General features: G+C 37.0%; 1 protein-coding gene across 9 annotated transcripts in view; it reads right to left on the bottom strand.

Annotated features, from left to right (window-relative positions):
* Nucleotides 1-4,174: 4,174 nt before the first annotated feature.
* Nucleotides 4,175-20,353, bottom strand: part of ESCO1 (establishment of sister chromatid cohesion N-acetyltransferase 1) — an 85,074-nt gene continuing 68,895 nt past the window's right edge. For 6 of the 9 annotated variants that reach the window (XM_032309416.1, XM_032309419.1, XM_032309421.1 and 3 more), the window contains 4 exons: nt 15,400-15,489; nt 11,381-11,524; nt 9,156-9,343; nt 4,175-5,363 (listed from right to left, as the gene is read on the bottom strand). In XM_032309416.1, the coding sequence (XP_032165307.1) occupies nt 5,216-5,363; nt 9,156-9,343; nt 11,381-11,524; nt 15,400-15,489 (570 nt within the window). In that variant the 3' untranslated portion in view covers nt 4,175-5,215. Of the gene's footprint in view, nt 5,364-9,155; nt 9,344-11,380; nt 11,525-15,397; nt 15,490-16,032; nt 16,156-20,353 lie in introns of those variants that run through there. The other 3 variants (XM_032309422.1, XR_004277896.1, XM_032309423.1) reach the window with 3 other exon arrangements.

Genomic DNA, 20,353 nt, shown 5'->3' with positions numbered 1-20,353 from the left:
GATTTTTAGAAAAGAAGGCACCTGTGTTACTTTATTACTGTAAAGTTTTCTCAACCAAAATTTGGTGAATTTCACTAGTTGGTCTACCTCACATTTTGTTTATGATTCTAAATTGTCTTAAGTTGTGTCTACAGTATGTTGTCCTTTTGTTTAATTTGGTGAATGTATTAAAATTCTCTCCCATCCCCCTCCCCCCGCCCCCCGCAAAAAAAGAAAAAGTTTGTTTTCTTTACACTAATTTTCTGGTATGTTCAAAACTGGAATGAGCTCCCTACCACTGGCAACGTCCAAAACAGATACGAAGTCCACATATCACAAGTTGGATAACTCGAAGATTTGACAATTCTGGCCTAAGAATTTAAGAAAAGTTTTAAATATATGTTGAATGAAAATCTGTAGCTTATACAAAGAAGATACACACACACACACACACACACATATGAATTATCTACATACCATGCCCATTTGCAGAGTCCCACATTAGGTAAGGATGACAGACATATTAGCAATACTCAGAGTTGCGGGGCGCCTGGGTGGCTCAGTGGGTTAAAGCATCTGCTTTCAGCTCAGGTCATGATCTCAGAGTCCTGGGATCGAGGCCTGAGTCAGGCTCTGCTCAGCAGGGATGCTGCTTCCCCCTCTCTCTCTGCCAGCCTCTTTACTTGTGATCTGTTAAATTAATAAATCTTTTTTTTTTTAAGTGTTTTTTTAAAAAAAGAAAATAGAGTAGATCCACAATCTTTTATAAATGGCAACTACACTCATTCTGGTGTCCTCAGAACTTTGTGTTGCAAAAACTATGTAGTATGACAGGGTTAATCTCCAATTTACTTCCCAACTGCCTACTTTTAAGAATAACTTCATTATTCCAGAAAAAATGCCTTTCAGTTCTATTATGTAAAGAGTGCTCAGTACAGTAGACTTTGATAAAGAACCATGAAAACATTCTTCTAGGCCAAGGACCCCTGGCCATTTACCTCAGGAGGGGGGATAAACATTTGTTAAGTGTGGTGACACATTCAGGAGCAAGCAGAAACTGCTCCTGATATATAGTGTTCCACTATATATTCCAAAGCAGCTGGTCCACTGGAAGGACCAAAAGGCCGTGAAACTCTGACTGCTGTACCTCTGAATTCAACTACCTAATGCTGGAACAACATCTAGGCAACAAATATTCCTCAGGTCTCTCTTTCGTCATGGAAACAAACCTGTACGCTTTCTCTACAAGAACACTGCTCTAACACCAAACCCCTGGTTTTACTGAAAGAAAACATCACCCAATGTGATTTCAGAAGGGTCACTGAGGCCAAGGTTTAAAGCCATTCACATGGTAAATTCCTTCTGCTCTTTACTGTCAAGTACTGAGCTAAGCAAAGCATCCACTTCAGAGACTATGACAGCAGATGGATAAGTTCTAAGAGAGAGAAAGCAAAGTAAGTTTTCTGACCACTTTTTTGTTCTGTAAGTAGTCCAGTGTATCTTATTTTTATTAAGAATGGTGTGGCAGGAGGAGGGGTTATTATAAGACAGTATCCTCCCTTTATATGCCAAAAGGCCTAAGGGCCATGAGAATAGGTAGAAGACAAACTATGTCTGCAGTCACTCTCCAGAAACCAGCTCAGCAATCGTTTAAATCCTGGTGAAAAATATGGCCAGATAGGACTAGATATCTGGGGCAGCCATGCGATCTAAGCAAGAACAATTAAAATGTCACTGCATGTCTACTGTACTTATTGTCCTTATGATGGTCATGCTTCACTTGTAAAATCATGATTTCTTTATAATTCTTGCAATATATAATAAAGCCAATGCATGTCCATGTAGAAAAGGGCGTAACTCATAAAACCTTGTGGTTCCTATCTATACTTCTATTTCTTATGTCTATATACTATATACTAATCATTTTTTTAAAGATTTTATTTATTTATTTGACAGATCACAAGCAGTCAGAGAGGCAGGCAGAGAGAGATGGGGGAAAAGCAGGCTCCCCACTGAGCAGAGAGCCCGATGCGGGGCTCGATCCCAGGACCCTGGGATCATGACCTGAGCTGAAGGCAGAGGTTTTAACCCACTGAGCCACCCAGGCGCTCTTATATACTAATCATTTTTTTTTTTAATATTTATTTTTGAGAGAGAAGGAGTGAGAGTGCATGCATGCAAATATGAGAGGGAGAGAATATCAAGCAGACTCCCCACTAAGTGTGGGGCCCGACACAGGGCTCAGTCTAACAACCCTGAGATCATGACTTGAGCCAAAATCAAGAGTCAGATGCTCAATTGACTGAGCCACCCAGGACCTCCAGACATTTTTAGAATGAACTAACAACTATTCAAGGGCAGCTGACAAATTCACAGACATATTTATTCAATCACAATTACAGAATCACTTCTTTTGAAGTCTGACTGTGGCCATTAGTGTATACTCACTGCATCCATCACTGCCTCCACCACTCCGAAAAGATCGCTCCTTTCTTTTCTAGCGTCTTTCTTCAGGCTTCAATTGTGATGCGACAGTGCTGACCATTCTTACTATCAAACACTTCTTCTGGTATATACCACTCTCTTCTGACTCTCTTACCTCTTCTCAGGTAGTCTTCTTTGAGGCTCCTAAATGACGGTGTTCCTCACAACTCTCTCCTATCCTGTAATTTTACAAAGCCTACAGTGGGAGCATCTCTTCTAAACTTCTGAATAACCATATTAATACATTTCCTTAGTTCAAACTTCTCTCAAATTCTGGATCAACATATCCAATTTCACACCAAACAGGTATCTCCACTTGGAGATTCTGCAATGACCTCAAAATCTTTACCAAACGTGCACTCATCCTTTCTGGTCCAATCCTCCCAACATAATTCTCCAGAATTCCCCTTTCAGTCAATCCATCTATCCAGTTACCCAAATCAAAATTCCAAATTACCCTAGATTCTCTGCCATGATCCTTCTTCAGTTGGTTATCAACTCTTTCAATTCTTCAATTGTAACTTCTCCAAAGTTAACTGTCTCTTCCTCTTCATCAACACATCACAGCTTTAGTTCTGTGTTTCAGCATTTTTCACACTGACTGCTATAGCAGTCTTTTAAGCTTCTAAGTTCCAGATTCCTTACTTGAGTTGTCAGATAATAAAATAATCCAGCACTATACAGGTGTGACACATAGAAAACACTCAAAAGTTAGAAGTCATTAATACTACTCTTTGAGAAATACCTAGACTATAAAAGTTATTTTAGGGGCTGTGTCTTCAATATAAATGTGAAAATAATGGTTTTCCTAATAACTGTAACATTTAAACTAACCAATCAATGTATATTCTCTACTCCCAGATCCCCTTGAAACCACCAAGTTTTGCTCCACAAAGAAGCATACTATGGCTTCTGTGGAAATTGGATCTGTATTATGAAATTAAAAGTTACCAGAGCATCTATAATGTACCTGAAAATGTCATCCTCCTTTTAAAAAGTTACATTCCCTGTGGGGCACCTGGGTGGCTCAGTGGGTTAAGCCGCTGCCTTCGGCTCAGGTCATTATCTCAGGGTCCTGGGATCGAACCCCGTGTTGGGGGGGGGTCCTCTGCTCAGCAGGGAGCCTGCTTCCCTTCCTCTCTCTCTGCCTGCCTCTTGGCCTACTTGTGATCTCTCTTTGTCAAAGAAATAAATAAAATTTAAAAAAAAAAAAAAGTTACACTCCCTGTCAGGCAAATGAGGACACCAGGGATGACTAGAATAGTTTCAAGTCCAAAGGGAAAGGGAGTATCAAAAGTCAGAATATCATAATGAGTCAGAGGGTAATATTTACACCCCTACAAACAGAGTACAGAGCTTTACATGGCTCTGAAAGTTTAAAAAGCATCTATCTATAGGGGGATAAAATACACATCTGCTAATTTAAAGTCCTAACTTTTAGCTGGATATGATTATTTTAGCTCATAAAAATAATCTATGTTAAAGGATAGTGGTGCTTCATTCTTGGGCTACGGCCCTTTCTTTCTCTGAAAGACCAGAAAAATTCTCATGTTAGGTAGGATTTTGCCTTTTGAAGACCAAGTTCAGAGTTGCTACAGACATACTGGTCCTTTGGCAAACTGGTGAAACTTGTAAAAAGCCGGTGTTTTAACTGTTTTAAGATATCAAACTACTCCCTGAAAAGCACAAATGACAACACACTATCATCACATTTATCACTTAGAAAAAGCTATCAAGTATTTTATTATTTTATTCTACATTATATACAGGTCATAAAAGGCCACAGCAGTTTTTCAACATATAAACCCTTTAAAAGTAGAGGGCACTATGAAGGATAGACAAGTATCAAAATGAAGTCCAGTAACGCGGGCATATACTCAGTGTAGTATTTCTGAGGAATAACAAAGCAGATACCAAGTCATCCATAGTTAGCTTACAACTATTCCACAGGTTTTTATAAACCTCTTTGGGATTTGTTAATAGCCTAAGAGTGCCCAGGTGCCATTTATTTTAAGAAATAAAACCAGAATGAAAGAATAATAAACTTTAGAGGGTATTTTCTAATTCTAGTCACTTTATAGCTCTCCAAGAAGAAAAGCCTCAATTCTTTACCACCTTCCACTTCTTCCTGCTTCAAGAATAGGAAAGAAAAAAATGGAAGAAAAAGCTCCCAAATTCTTCCTGTTAATTCGGAACTTTGCCTTTTTGCAAGGGTGCCTTCAGAATGTATTTCAGGCCATTTAAGAATTAGCTCTGAATTCCTTAACGTGCAATATTGCCCCCTCCTTGGATAAGAACCCAAAACATTGGTTTCCGCTCTGTAAAAATACAATCTTTAAAACTATAACTGGTATCAGCAGATCAATATAAAAAAATACAGTACCAAGCTACACTGGTATATTTCCATATTAAGAACTTCAAAATATACTTATCACTGAGACCATAGTCCTTGCATTAGTTTTCAGTCCACTATGAACAATTATCTGCTGCATGTAAACATGTCTAAATAACTATAGATAAAATACATCAATCATAAATTTCTGTAAAAGATAATAAAATATCTTCTTTAAAAAACAAAACAATAATAAGCTATTACTGCATTGTTTCCAATTTTATGAAAATGGAACAACCTTATGGTTGTTGCCAGTCCTGAGTTCATTGTAATAAAAATGGCCCTAGTTCCTGGTTAAAGTCAGCAACCAATCCATTCTCTTCAGTAGATGTCTTCTAGTACTGCAGGCACAAATTTGTTTTAGGTGCTATTTTGTCCATTAATAAAATTATATACCAGAAACTGACCAGTGCCACAGTACTGTGTTGCAAATAGTTTTCCATCAGGAGTGGGATCTGAGAAAGCAATTTCTTCTTTACTCAAATATGAGCCATATATAAAGTTACTCCTATTAAAAAAAGAGGGGGGTGTGGAAGGGTAAAAGAAAAAGAAAAGAAATTAGTATTTTTATCATTAAAACTGGAAAAACCTATCAAGTAAAATTTGACCAGTAAAACTTTTAGGTAATGTTATATGTTCTAAAAATTGCTAAAAATAATCGCTCCTCTAGGTTATTAATAATCTAAGGTAGAAAAATATTTATGAAAGGAACAATGGGGGCGCCTGGGTGGCTCAGTGGGTTAAGCCGCTGCCTTCGGCTCAGGTCATGATCTCGGGGTCCTGGGATCAAGTCCCACATCGGGCTCCCTGCTCAGCGGGGGCCTGCTTCCTTCCCTTCCCCTCTCTCTGCCTGCCTCTCTGCCTACTGTGATCTCTCTCTGTCAAATAAATAAATAAAATCTTTAAAAAAAAAAAAAAAAAAAAAAAAAGAAAGGAACAATGGTCTTAAAAACCATTTACCCAACACCTTTTCATGATAAAAATATTTAACAATTCTCAGTAGAAGGAATTTCCTCAACCAGATAAAGAGTATCAGAGAACATCAAAGTTAATGTGAAAGACTGAAAACTGTTTCCCAAAGATCAGGAACAAGCTAAGCTCTCTGTTTATACCTCTTCTATTTAACAGTGTACTTACTCACTACAGGCTCTAGCCAGAATAGACAAGGAAAAGAAATTAAAAAACAGATTAGGAAGGAAGAAATAAAACTACCTCTTTCTGGATGACCTTATATGTATACACACAAAAATCCTAAGGAATTCACAAAAAAACTATTAGATCTAATTAAAAAAATGAGTTCAGCAAGGCTGCAGAATACAAGAGCAATATTAAAAAATTAACTGAATTTCTATATACTTGAAATTAACAATCCAAAATGAAATTTTAAAAACAATTCCATTTATAATAACATCAGGAGAATACTCAAGATTAATAAAAGAAGTGCAAGATCCAGAAACTTAGATAAATACAAAGACATGCCATGTTTATGAATCAAAAGAACTACAGCTGGCTTTCCAGAAATTAGCAAGGTGGTCCTAAATCTCATATGAAATTGGAAGAGTCACCAACAGTCAAACGAATCTTGAAAAAGAATAAAACTTAAGAACTCGCACTTCCTTATTTTGCAACATACTACAAAGCTACAGAACTAAAAACAGTGTGCTATGGCATAAGAATAGACTGATGGAATAGAACTGAAGAGTCCAGATATAAATCCTCACAATCAATGATTTTTGGATGCCAAGACCACTCAATGGAAAAGAACAGTCAGCTTAATAAATGGCACAGGGACGATTGGAATGAAAAAGAGAAAGTTGTTGGATCCAATCCCACATCATACACAAAAATTAACTTAAAATGGTCAAAGACCTAAATGTAAGAACTAAAATTATGAACTCCTGGAAGAAAATACAGGTATAAATCTTTGTAGCCTTGCATTAGGAAATGGCTTCTTAGGACACCAAAAACACAAGTGACAAAAGAAAAAGATATGTAATTTGGAGTTCAGAATTAAAGAACTTTGTGCATTCAAGGACACCAAGAAGATGAAAAGACAGCTATGAAAAGGTAGAAAATATCTGCAGATCTTATATCTGATAAGGGACTTCTCTCCAGAATATATAAAAAACTATTAAAATAAGAAAAAGATAAACTAGTTTAACAACGGACATAGGATTTGAATAGGCAGTCTCCAAAGAATATCCATAAATGGCCAATAAGCACATGAAAAGATGCTCATTAGCCATTAGGAAAATGTAAATCAAACCCAAAATGAAATACCACTTCATATTCACTAGGATGACTAAAATTAAGAAGACAGACAATAACAAGTGCTAGTGAGGATGTGGAGAAATTAGAACCCTCATATATTGCTGGTGTGACTGTAAAATAGTATAGCTGCTTTGAGAAGCAGTTTGGCAGCTCCTCAAAATGTTATACATACATTTACTATATGGCCCAACAATTCTACTCCTAGGTATATACCAAGAGAAATAAAACATGCAAATGCGGGGCGCCTGGGTGGCTCAATGGGTTAAGCCTCTGCCTTCGGCTTGGGTCATGATCTCAGGGTCCTGGGATCGAGCCCCGCATCGGGCTCTCTGCTCAGCAGAGAGCCGGTTTCCCCCCTCTCTCTGCCTGCTTCTTCTGCCTACTATGTGATCTCTATCAAATAAATAAATAAAATCTTTTAAAAAATGCAAATATTTCTCTACTTACAGAGGGAAATAAAAATAAACAAAAATTTGTACATGAAATGCTTACAGATTATTCCTAACAGCCAAAAAAGAGTAACCACCCCACCCCACATTCATCAACTGATGAATGGATAAATGAAATGCACATCCACACAGCAGGATTTTATCTGGCAATAAAAAAAGGGATGAAGCACACAAACACATGCTACAGCATGGATGAGCTCTGAAGCATGCTAAGAAGGAAAGAAACCAGCAACAAAGGTCATATATTACAGGAATTCGTTGTATGAAATGTTCAGAACAGGAAAATCCATTCAGACTGAAAGTAGATTCGTGACCGCCAAAAGGTAAGGGAGAGGGAAATGGGGAATGACTGCTAATGAGTGTGGGTTTTTGGGGGGGGGGGGGGGGACAGCGATGGAAATGTTCTGGAATTAGACAGTGGTGATGGCTGCACAGCCTTGTGAATACATTAAAACCCAATGAATTATATAATTTAAAGAGATAAGTCTTATGCTATGTAATTATATCAATAAAGCTATTTAAAAACAATTTTTTAATTTAGCCAAGATACAGACTATTAGAATTTTCACACTGTAATCTTAACAAAGTGAGCTAGGTACATAAGAACAATAAATGAAAAAAGTAGAAACTCTGTATGAGTTTTAACAGGAAGCTTATGGGGGCATCGCATTATCGCACAGAACAAAGGCAATGGCTATCCTGTTTAACGTTTTTATAAACTTAGGATTGTCATAAGACCTAAATTTACAAGATTTAAAGGAGGAGCAATATCCTCATATATCGGACAATTATTTAAACAGCTGCATTTTCCAGGTTTAGTTCTGAAAGAGCTAAAATAAGACCCGCCTCTTGCCATGACAAGGGTGAGTAGACCTGAGCCCTCCTGGATCACTACCTATAATAAAATAAGAAGGAAAAACCAAACACATTAAGGTTCTAAGATTCCTAGAGCCTTAGTTAGGAACTTCCAACAATGATGGATTACTTTGAAAGCTGTATCTACAGATAATAGACAAGGATTCTAGGAATAAAACATCATCTGCATTAATATGAACCTCCATTAACCCTTTGGCAAAGGTGCTTGAAAGAACAGAAAACAAAACGTGCAATTTATCTGAGTCTTCCTCTATACATTTAATTTAAAATCAAGCAACAAAAGCAAAAAGAAAAAACTAGTAGGAGACTTAGATAATTTACAAATGATATTCTTAATTTAAGACAAATTTTTGTAAAAGCATTTTTTTTTTAATTCCAAAAAAACCTTCCCACATTTATTTGGTTATCTTAAAAATTCTCCAATACTGAACAGTTTGAAATAAGTGGATTATTTTGGCCTAATACCATTAGTGACAAGTAAGTAAAAATAGTTTAATAGGATTTAACTGATAGTGCTTGCGCGCCCCCCCCACCCCCAGATTAAATTCACATAAAAAACAAAGATCCAATATACTGACAATCTTATGCAAATTTTGAATTAAAATAGAAGTTATACATTTAAGATTAAATGCCAATCTTGATATGAAAAATCCACTTAAATCTTAAAACTACAGAAAAGGACTTGAAGAATGACATTCAGTTACCTCAGGCATTCAATCATGCGAGAAGCAATTTTCTTCCGACGCATCATGCTGAACACCCATATCCGACTGATCCCACAGATTGCAGGCTCTGGTAATGTTGAGCAGCACCAGGCTTTCTGCCTTTCAAATCTGACTTTTTCTTCTTCTGACCTGATAACTGGATGCTTCTCTTCTATAACTCTGTACCCCTAAGGTATCAAAATTAAAGACGGAAAAATTTTAAAGTGAGAATATGAATTAGCAACTGTCTAGTACTGACCTTAGTGCAAAGGCTGCTACATTTGTCCGGCTTAACAAACTATGGGGGCCATTTATGCTTTACTTCTTACTTCAGGAAACAGACCTGACTCTACATTCTGTTCTAATTCACTTACTAGTTATGACCACAAAAGCAGTCAACAAATTAAGATTTGGGTTCCTTATCTATAAACTAGAGATATCTACCACTTCTCTCAGAAAATTGTAGAGAAATTAAATAAGGTAATACATACAAAATACCCTGCCCAGCAGGGCTGGTCCTTATTTTTCTCTACCTCCCACATTCTAAGGACAAGCAAAAGTACACATCAAGAACTCAGCAATCATAACAACTGTTTCTGTGATCGCTGCCATAGTTCTAGGGGTGACAGCTGTGCAGAATTACGAGGAGGGATGGCAGAAGAATCAATTTAAAAAGCTGCTTTCCCCACACTCCCATCTCTTTAAAAAAACAAAACAAACAAACGAAAAAAAAAAAACAAAGAAAAATAAAGTGCTATAAAAAACATAGCATCTCCTCTATCAGTCTAGTTGGACCACAGCCAACCTTCTGATGGAACATGGTACAAATCTTAAAACAATGAGACAACACGATGAAGAATTAACGAACATTACATAACTATCCTCTAAACACTGCAAAAGTCATTTTTAGAACTTGGGAGAATAGAAATTTAAAAAAACACAAGGGTATACACTATGTAAAATTAACTCAATTTCAATATGGCAAACTCTACAAGTCATTTTATATCAAATTTATATCCACAAATTACCTTATCACAGCTATTCATATAAATCAATTTTTTAATCTTTTTTTTTTTTTGAAATATTTTATTTATTTATTCGACAGAGAGAGATCACAAGCAGGCAGAGAGAGAGGAGGAAGCAGGCTCGCGGCTGAGCAGAGAGCCCGATGCGGGGCTCGATCCCAGGACCCTGGGATCATGACCTGAGCCGAAGGCAGCGGCTTAACCCACTGAGCCACCCAGGCGCCCCTAAATCAATTTTTTAAATATAAACAGCAAGATTCATAAAGCTACACAACTTAAGACTGATTTTTAAAAATTAACACATAGAAACTCACTCAAAGACTTGTTCTGACATTTTGTAAGAAAATTTTGATAAAACATGTTTTCAGGAAATTATTAATGTCCAGAAAGATACCAACTGAACAAAAGTCAAATCCAATGTGCACTGAATTCACAAACAAGAACTCAGCTGAAAGAAGAATTCAAATGAGGTATTCCTCAAAATGAGCATGATTAGAGGGTCTAGAATCTTCTGTTCTCTTAAGTTGGTCTGTTACTACGTAACTTACCCAATGTGAATATACCCCTTACTGTGATTCTTTTTTGTACAATTTGGCCCCTAAATACAAGTCAGCTTCTAACCTAAAGCTCAAAGAAGTGGTAATCTATTCTGGGGATGGGCAACTTTTTATAAAGAACTGGACAGATAGTATTTTAGCTAGGCTTTGAAGCCCACCAGGTTTCTATTGCAACTATTCAACTCAGTCTAGTGTAAGTCAGCCAGAAACAGCATGTAAGCAAATGGGCATTGCTTACTATTATATTGTATATATATTATATTGTAATTATATTATAATTAAATTTAATTTATAAAAATAGGCTGGATTTTGCCCTCAGGTAATAGTTTGCCAACCTCTGCTTTATTCCAGTGCTTAAGGAATGAGACAAACATTACATTAATATCCAACATGGAAACTTCCTAAACAAAATATAACAGTACTTTTTGATTTACAGAATTTTTATTTTATATACTGACTTGAGAAACTAATTCCCATGCAAGATACAACTCTGCTTAGTCAAAACCTACACATGGCAATACCAACATTCACATTCACATACATAAAATGTAAATTTACCATGACTTTTACTCAAGATTACACAGTCAACTCGTCAGACACTGAATTACATAGGAACACTCTTTAAAAAAGTCACTTAACTTACCCACTGGATATGTTCCGCAATTAGGCAGCCAACTACTTTTTTGTCATTAGAAATAAAGAGAAGTGTTTTAGTTCTGGAATAGCACATTAGTGGGGCCTGCTGGAAACCTAAATCATTATCAACCATCTCTCTAATCTCGTCAACCTGCCAAATAAAAAACAGTATTTTTTTGTAACAATGAAAGAAAGCATTGTATACATGTTAAGACATACTATTTCAGTTCAGTAAGTTGAGTATTTCATTCCAAGCAGGATATTGCCTAAAGAAGAGTTCTTTCCAATGATTATGTTAACCAATAATGGTTTTCAAGGCCTGTGGAACAATGTGCAAAATGGGGAAAGAACTGGACAGTAACGTCAAGCCTTGCAGTCTAATTAACAAGAAAATTGAGAGCTCCTACAATAGAGAATAAGAACATTAGAGCATTAGAAGCATCATGGGTTTGTGAATTGGAGAACTTCACTGGAATCTTAGCCAGGCAAGGCACTTTTCTTCCCAAGCCTTAGTTAGTACTCTCATCAGTAAAACGGAAGTGGGCACAGAGGAAGAAACACACATTTACTTCTTAACAACCACTGGCCAGATACTATGTACTTTATAAATATTATCTTACTTAAATCCAACATCTCTTGGTCTACGGTCCCTTGCAAATGTATATGCAAGAAAGTAAGTTCGAAGGTAACTCTCCTATGTCAGATACTGGACATCAAGAAAACCAGGGAACAGAGCTTTGAATCCATAATGCTAATATGGCATCAAACTGTGCTTCTTCTAGTCTACCTCCTAGAATTACAGTCAAAGTCAAATATGATAAACTCGAGCTTCTGAAGGGTCAAAGGTTTTTGTAGGTACTCAATTATTAGTTCCTTCCCCAATTAAAAAATAAAATGCAAATATTCATTCCAACATTCACTTGTGTTACTACTAAGTTTAAAATGAAAATAAACCCTCGGAGGGTTAAGTATTCATACCTCTGACATGATGAAAACTCCAGTCCTCCTAATACTGGAATAGTATCCCATAACACAACTCACAATTCAGTTCCTGAAGGCAAATGACTCACAATTCCTTAGATTTTAATTTTTAACCCATTATGGATTACTAAGTAGTAACATACTACATTGCTACTAATATTTTGTCCTGAGAAACTAAAATGAGGAAATTAGCATTTCCTGAAGATTCTTAGTCAAGAAAAGTCTGATGCCACATATGGTGGTGTAGCAAAGTTCCCACTATTCATTTCCAATGGTAATAGTTGAAATTCCAAAAATTACATGATTTAATTTTCATTGAGTCAATCACTAATCCAAAATTAATTAACAAAATTTCTTTCTGTGACAAGGATCAACGTTTCAAATACAAGACAAGTGGCATGGTTACGTGTCATTCTAAATGTTACTGTCTATATTATTAGGCAGTGGTAGTATGAGGACTTATTTGGTTATCTGGGATTGTCCGGTCATACATAATAAAAGATACGTGAAAAGTCATAAAACACAAGATAAAGTAGAATGTTAGTTATATTTTCAAATATTAGGCTCACCCTTTCAAGTGATGTTTTACTAAATTTAAAGAGGTCCAATAGTTAACCTTAAAAAAAAGAATAAAACATTTTCCTTGTGTTTTCTAGACACTTTGGACATACTCCAGTGAAACTAAGTTTTTCAAAAAATACTGCTTTACATTATAAGGTACTTCAGAAAAAGCAAATGGAGGATGAAAAAACATTTGAGCATATTATTTCAAAATGTAATTAATATTAACTCATTTCATGGGTGCCTGAGTGGCTTAGTGGGTTAAACCTCTGCCTTCAGCTCATGATCTCGGGGTCCTGGGATCAAGCCCCACATCAGGCTCTCTGCTCAGCAGGGAGCCTTCTTCCCCCTCTCCCTCTCTGCTTGCCTTTCTGCCTACTTGTGATCTGTCAAATTAAAAAAAAAATCTTAAAAAAAAATATTAACTCATTTTAAAATAAGTTTATCCTATGGTTTCTTGCCTCTTAAGATACACAATATAATAAAATGATTCCAGACTTCATTATCTTTCTGAATCTTCAAAGTATGGAACTCTAAATTTGGACTAAGCCTGGCTCAACACCAGCTAAGAGAACTTCTTTAAATTTTCTACCTTATAACTATAAATCAGATATCTTTTTTTCTGAACATTATATGTTTATCTCATGTTTAATTTCAGAACTTCTATAACTTTAAAAATTTATTTATGAAAATGAAGAGCAGTGGGGGGAGGGGCAGAAGGAGAAACAGTGTTATGCAGACACTCAGCAGAATCCATCATGGGGCATGATCTCATGACCCTGAGATCACGACCTGAGCCAACACCAAAAGTCAGATTCTTAACTGACTGTGTCACCCAGGTGAACCTCTATGACCTATTATTCTATCTTCTTCTACAATAAGCTTTTGTTTAAAAATTTACTCTCAATATAAAACTTTACAATTGCTAATTTCTTCTGTTGTCAAAATTTAATTATAATTCTAATTTTTTAAAGATTTTATTTATTTATCAGAGAGAGAGAGGGGGAGAGAGCGAACACAGGCAGACAGAATGGCAGGCAGAGGCAGAGGGAGAAGCAGGCTCCCTGCCGAGCAAGGAGCCCGATGTGGGACTCGATCCCGGGATGGTGGGATCATGACCTGAGCCGAAGGCAGCTGCTTAACCAACTGAGCCACCCAGGCGTCCCTATAATTCTAATTTTTTAAAGGAAAGTAATACATTTTTCAAATTTTTAATTAATAGATTTATTTATTTATTTTAGAGGGAAGAGAGCCAAAGCAGGGGGAGGGGCACAGAGAGAGGGAGAGAGAATGCCAAGCAGATTCTACACTGAGCAGGGAGTCCAATGTGGGGCTCAATGCAGGGCTTGTTCTCACAACCCTGAGATCATGACCTGAGACAAAATCAAGAGTCAGATGCTTAACTGACTGAGCCGCCCAGGCACACCCCTAAGTTTTTTTTGTTTTTTGGGGTTTTTGTTGTTGTTGTTGTCATTGTTGTTTTTTGTTTTTTGGGGTTTTTGTTGTTGTTGTTTAATTTTATTTATTTATTTATTTATTTGTCAGAGACAGAAGGAGAGAGAGCGAGCAAGCACAGGCAGACAGAGAGGCAGGCAGAAGTAGAGGGAGAAGCAGGCTCCCCGCCGAGCAAGGAACCCGATGTGGGACTCGATCCCAGGACCCTGGGATCATGACCTGAGCCGAAGGCAGCTGCTTAACCAACTGAGCCACCCAGGCGTTTGTTGTTTTTAAAGATTTAATTTGTTTATTTGACAGAGAGAGAAATCACAAGTAGGCAGAGAGGCAGGTGGCGGAAGGGGTGGGGGGAAGCAGGCTCCCCGCTGAGCAGAGAGCCTGATGCGGGGCTCGATCCCAGGACCCCGGGATCATAACCTGAGCTGACAGCAGAGGCTTAATCCACTACGCCACCCAGGCACCCCACCCCTAAATTTTTTATTTAAGTTATCTCTGATCTCTACACCCCATGTGGGACTCGAACTCACAACCCTAAGATCAACAGTCACACAGTCTTGCAACTGAACCAGCCAGGTACCCTTGTAATTCTGAAGTCACTTATGTGGCATTATAAACTAGCACGCCTTTTATTCCATCACTCAAATTACTGATAATATGGGACACTAACCAATTCACTAAAAATTTGTTTCAAAATCCTAGACCCATTATAAGTTTAAGCATAATTTTTAAGTATATTCTTTAAATGTTTATTCTTTATTTCTAGAGCTGGTGTTTGAACATGCTATGCCAGTTATACATCACCCTCTTAAACTAACTACAAAATTACATTATCCAGAGGCACCTGGGTGGCTTGGTTAAGCATCTACTTTAGGTTTGGGTCGTGATTCCAAGGTCCTGGGATTGAGCCCCTTGTCAGGCTTCCTGCACAGTGGCGAGCCTGCTTCTCCTTCTCCCTCTGTTCCTCCCCTGCTCTCTCAAATAAAAAATTAGACATTATCCATTCTACATGAAATTTCACTAGACATTTACCTTTTTCAGAGCATACTTTGGGTCTTCAGGAAGAACCATTATTATCCTGCCATCAGGATATTCAGCCAAAATTCTTTCCTTTTTCCAACCCTAGATATAAAACATATGAATTAATTTTATGTTATCATATTTCATTTATCAGATTCACATAGAAGAAAAATATATTGATGTATCTAAAAACTGCAAGTATGGAAAAATATTCTCAATGTTTAACTAATAAGATATGAATCAGCTATTTTGTTAAGCATACAGTAGGTACAATGCAAACTAGTTTCTCTATACTATTCATTCAGAAATCTAATACCATATAATATCCTTATCATTTCCCATGTTAAATTAATTTTGAAAATCACACACCAAAAACAAGCCCCTTAAAGTCAGTGATTCCCAGAGCCTAAAAGATAACTCTCCCAGTTTCCTGAGAAAAGAATTTAACTCATAAATTTCTTTGGAACATGGTTACCTCCGCAAACACACACTCATGGTTTTATGTCTGGCATGCCAAAGACCTCCAGGAGGTTTTAAATGAACTGATTTGCATGCAATAGCCCAATATGTAGTAAGGAATAGTTTTTATTCTTATTGATCACAACTATCAAAGTCACAAGAAGGAGACTAGAAAAATATAACTACCTTCTAAGAATCTAATAGGGAAGGAGAAGCTACGTTGTGTGTATCTGAAGTTAACATACTCAAAAAAAGAGAGGTAATAAACTCTTCTTCAGATCCACACTCGTGGTGATTAATGAGCAGAACCTGCATGAAAAAAAAAAACAAAACAAAAGCCACTTAAATCTAGTAAGATGGGACTGAACCAGAGGTTAAAACTAGGAGCTTTGAAGTTCATAATAAGTACAGAAGGAATGAGCTTAACTGGTTGTTTCATTTGTCTTACCCAACCAACTCTACATTAAAAAAAAGAAAAGAAAAGAAAAAAGGCCTTTCAAGAAGCAATACGTACTTCTACTAGAGAAAACCATGATCCTGAGATCTTTTACGACTATGAAAGCTCAATAAAACCAAGAAAAAAGTAACTACATTTTTAAAAAATATTAAAGCAAGTCAGAGAAGAAGCTGATTTTCTTAAACAATTTTGAGTGATTTTTTTGAGGAAAGGGGTAGGGATCTTGGGGACAAAAAGTCTAGTAATATGCTTGATAAATGTAATAATCTGAAGTATTTAAAATGAGAATTTTTTTTAAAACATAGAGCACCCAAAGATAAAGTAAACTTCAGGTGATGATGATTGGTTAAAAAGTTCTCAAGATCTGAAAAGGAGCAGAAACAATAGCCACAGAAGTCATTTCTTTACAAATTAGAAATTAAATATGAATTTAAGTAAACAAGTTTTAAAACATAAAGAAGGTATCACCTCTTAAAAAACAAATTTATATTACTATGTTAATTTGGGAAATGATTCTAAAATAAACCCATTTTCAATAAAATGAAAAAGGAGACTTCTCATTTCAAAAGTTGAACTACAAATTCAATGAGGAACTGGAAATTTTAAGTAACCTCCACTTTTAAGAAAGTCTTAAGTGCCTGGGTGGCTCAGTCAGTTAAGCATCTCCCTTTGGCTCAGGTCACGATCCCATGATCTAGCCCCGCGCTGGGCTCCCTACTCAGTGGGGAGCCTGATTCTCCCTCTCCCAGTCCCCCTGCTTGTGTTCTCTCTCTCTCAAATAAGTAAATAAAATCTTTAAAAAATTAAAAAAAAGTGATAGTTCCTGAGCTGAATTATCAAAACAAAATAAGAAGAAAGAGAGACTCCTGAGTGGCTCAGTCAGTTAAGCTTCTGCCTTTGGCTCAGATCATGTTCCCAAAGTCCTGGGATCAAGTTCTGCATCAGGCTCCTTGCTCAGTGGGGAGCCTGCTTCTCCTTCAGCCTCCTGCTCCGTTTTGTGCGTGCGCACTCTCTCTGACAAATAAAATCTTTAAAAAAACAAACCAAAACAGTTCTGGGGTAAAAATTCACGGTTTAAGGGTGCGTGGGTGGCTCAGTCAGCTGAGCAACTGCCTTCAGCTCAGGTCATGATCCCAGGATCCTGGGATAGAGCCCCGAGTCAGACACCCTGCTCAACAGGAAGCCTGCTTCTACCACTCCCTCTGCCTGCCATTCTGCCTGCTTGTGGTCTCTGTCAAATAAATAAATAAAAACTTAAAAAAAATTTTTCAGGGTTTAAAGCCTTGTTTTGTTGTTACTAGCTATACGACCTTGCGCAAATCACAAACTCTGTTTCCTCATCTAGGCTATGTACAAAATAGCTGTCATCACCTCCATCACTTAGTTTTTAAGAGGGTTGTATTTAAAATAATTTCTCAGGGCTCCTGGGTGGCTCAGTGGGTTAGGCCTCTGCCTTTGGCTCAGGTCATGGTCTCAAGAGTCCTGGGATAGAGCCCCACATGGGGGCTCTCTGCTCGATGGGGAGAATGCTTCCCCTCCCCCCGCCCTCTGCCTGCCTCTCTGCTTGTGATCTCTCTGTCAAATAAATAAATCAAATCTTTAAAAAATAATAATAATAATTTCTTACACAGAGTAGTCACTCAGGAACTTCCATTCTACCTTCCTAATGATACCAAACTAAGATCAGCACACTACTCTAAGAAAGCACAGATTAATTAATAAAGTTCCCTAAGTTAAATACAACATCATGGATAGATGAAAGAAGCATGTTGGCCATGCCTGGCAAATAACATACTCAAGACATTTATAGGCCTCAACTGTGGTTATCTCTTTCTTGGAGTTAATAACCACACAATCCTCCTGACTTTAAAAGGTTTAGATAAGGGGTGCCTGGGTGGCTCAGTGGGTTAAGCCTCTGCCTTCAGCTTGGGTCATGATCTCAGGGTCCCAGGATCGAGCCTCATGTCAGGCTCTCTGCTCAGCCGGGAGCCTGCTTCCCCCTCTCTCTCTGCCTGCCCCTCTGCCTACTTGTGATCTCTCTCTCTGTCAAATAAATAAATAAAATTTTTATTTTTATTTTTTTAAAGATTTTATTTATTAATTTGACAGAGAGAAATCACAAGTAGATGGAGAGGCAGCCAGAGAGAGAGAGAGATAGGGAAGCAGGCTCCCTGCCGAGCAGAGAGCCCGATGCGGGACCCGATCCCAGGACCCTGAGATCATGACCTGAGCTGAAGGCAGCAGCCCAACCCACTGAGCCACCCAGGCACCCAAATTTTTAAAAAAATGTTTAGAGGAGACTATCTGCTGCTTGAAACTGAGGCAGAGGGAAAGACTGTAGGGGAAGGGCACATACAATTTAGAGGAATAATCAAACAGTGACAGCTTTCTGCAAAAATATAAATTCCAATGCAGTGCATTTAAACTTCTCACCTTTAGCTCTAACATGTTACAAACATCCCTCTGCTAATGAGTGTATTTTCCAAACCCCAAATTTTCTTAATTCACCCATCTGGCTGTGAAAGCTTTATATTCCTAATAGCAATCAATGATTATTTGTTGTTCCTTTGCCACTGCACTTACTCAAAACTTAAGAATCTAAAGAATGGAAAGGATTTCTCCTCTTTTCCCATTTAAAAAATATATTAATCAAAAACAAAACACATTAAGTGGCAGATACACTGATGTATACAATTGTCAAAATTCACCAAACAAACATTTAATTTCTGTGCATTTAACTGTATGCAAATTACACCCCAATTTCATACTAATCACTTCAATACTAACTTTATACTAAAAACTTTAAATACTGAAGTTCATACTAATCACTTTAATAAAAGGCTCAACAAGAATACCCATGGAAGAATACCCTGAGAAATAAAACCAACAACCAGTTTTTTAAAAAATTACCAATATTTTAAGAAAAAAGACATAGAGGGAAAACTTTTAAATTAAGAGAGACCTAAGAGATATACCAACAAACGCAATATATGGATCTTAATTCAAACAAATGAACAGTACAGAAATTGTACTTGGAGAGCTTTGAACCCTAAGGAAACATCTGATATTAAGGAATTAACTGATTTTTCTTAAGGCGTGGTTATATTCTTTAAATAACTTTAATGTAAAAAACAGTAATCTTTTCATCTTTTAAATGAGTGATTTAGTTTTTTTCCTTTTAGCTTGTCTATATTTCCTAGTTATTCTACTTTTATAAAATGGTGTAATAAAGGTATTAATATACTTAACTATCCCAAGCAGCTGGTTTTAAGTGCGTATATGGACCTGTGTGTGTGTGTGTGTGTGAAAATAATCATATATTATCAGCATTACTGATAGAGATATGTTTCTACTCGGTGTGACCTTCACTGAACTATGAAGTATGAAGTCAAATAATTAAATGGCAATTAGGTGAAAAAAATTCAGTCAATTCAAGAAATATGTACTGAACACCTACCATGTGCGCACACCACTGATTTAGGGAGCACCAAAAAGAGATAAAGACTTTAAAAATCAGTGATACCAAGATTCAAGTCCAGACTCTGCTAATTACTAGCTGTGTTGCCTTGGGCCAATTACTTAACCTCTCTAAACCCTCATTTCCTTGCCTATAAAATGTATATAAAAACTGTAATACAGGGGCACCTGGGTGGCTCAGTGGGTTAAGCCTCTGCCTTCGGCTCAGGTCATGATCTCAGGGTCCTGGGATTGAGCCGCATTGGGCTCTCTGCTCAGCGGGGAGAGCCTGCTTCCTCCTCTCTCTCTCTCTCTCTCTCTCTCTCTCTGCCTGCCTCTCTGCCTACTTGTGATCTCTCTGTCAAATAAATAAATAAAATCTTTAAAAACTAAAAAAAATTTTTTTAAAAACTGTAATACAAATTTTTTGAGAATCTGAGAAAACATGATAAAATACTAAGCACAGTGCCTAACACAAATAATACACACCCAATAAATAATATTACTATCATTATGGTAACAGCATTTTCTTGTAGGTTTTTTCATCTGTGATACTCTTTTCTTTTTTTTAAAGATTTTATTTATTTGAGAGCA

This window comes from Mustela erminea, chromosome 13, assembly GCF_009829155.1.
Source record: "Mustela erminea isolate mMusErm1 chromosome 13, mMusErm1.Pri, whole genome shotgun sequence".
Taxonomy (NCBI): domain Eukaryota; kingdom Metazoa; phylum Chordata; class Mammalia; order Carnivora; family Mustelidae; genus Mustela; species Mustela erminea.
This window is presented reverse-complemented; position numbering and strand designations above follow the sequence as displayed.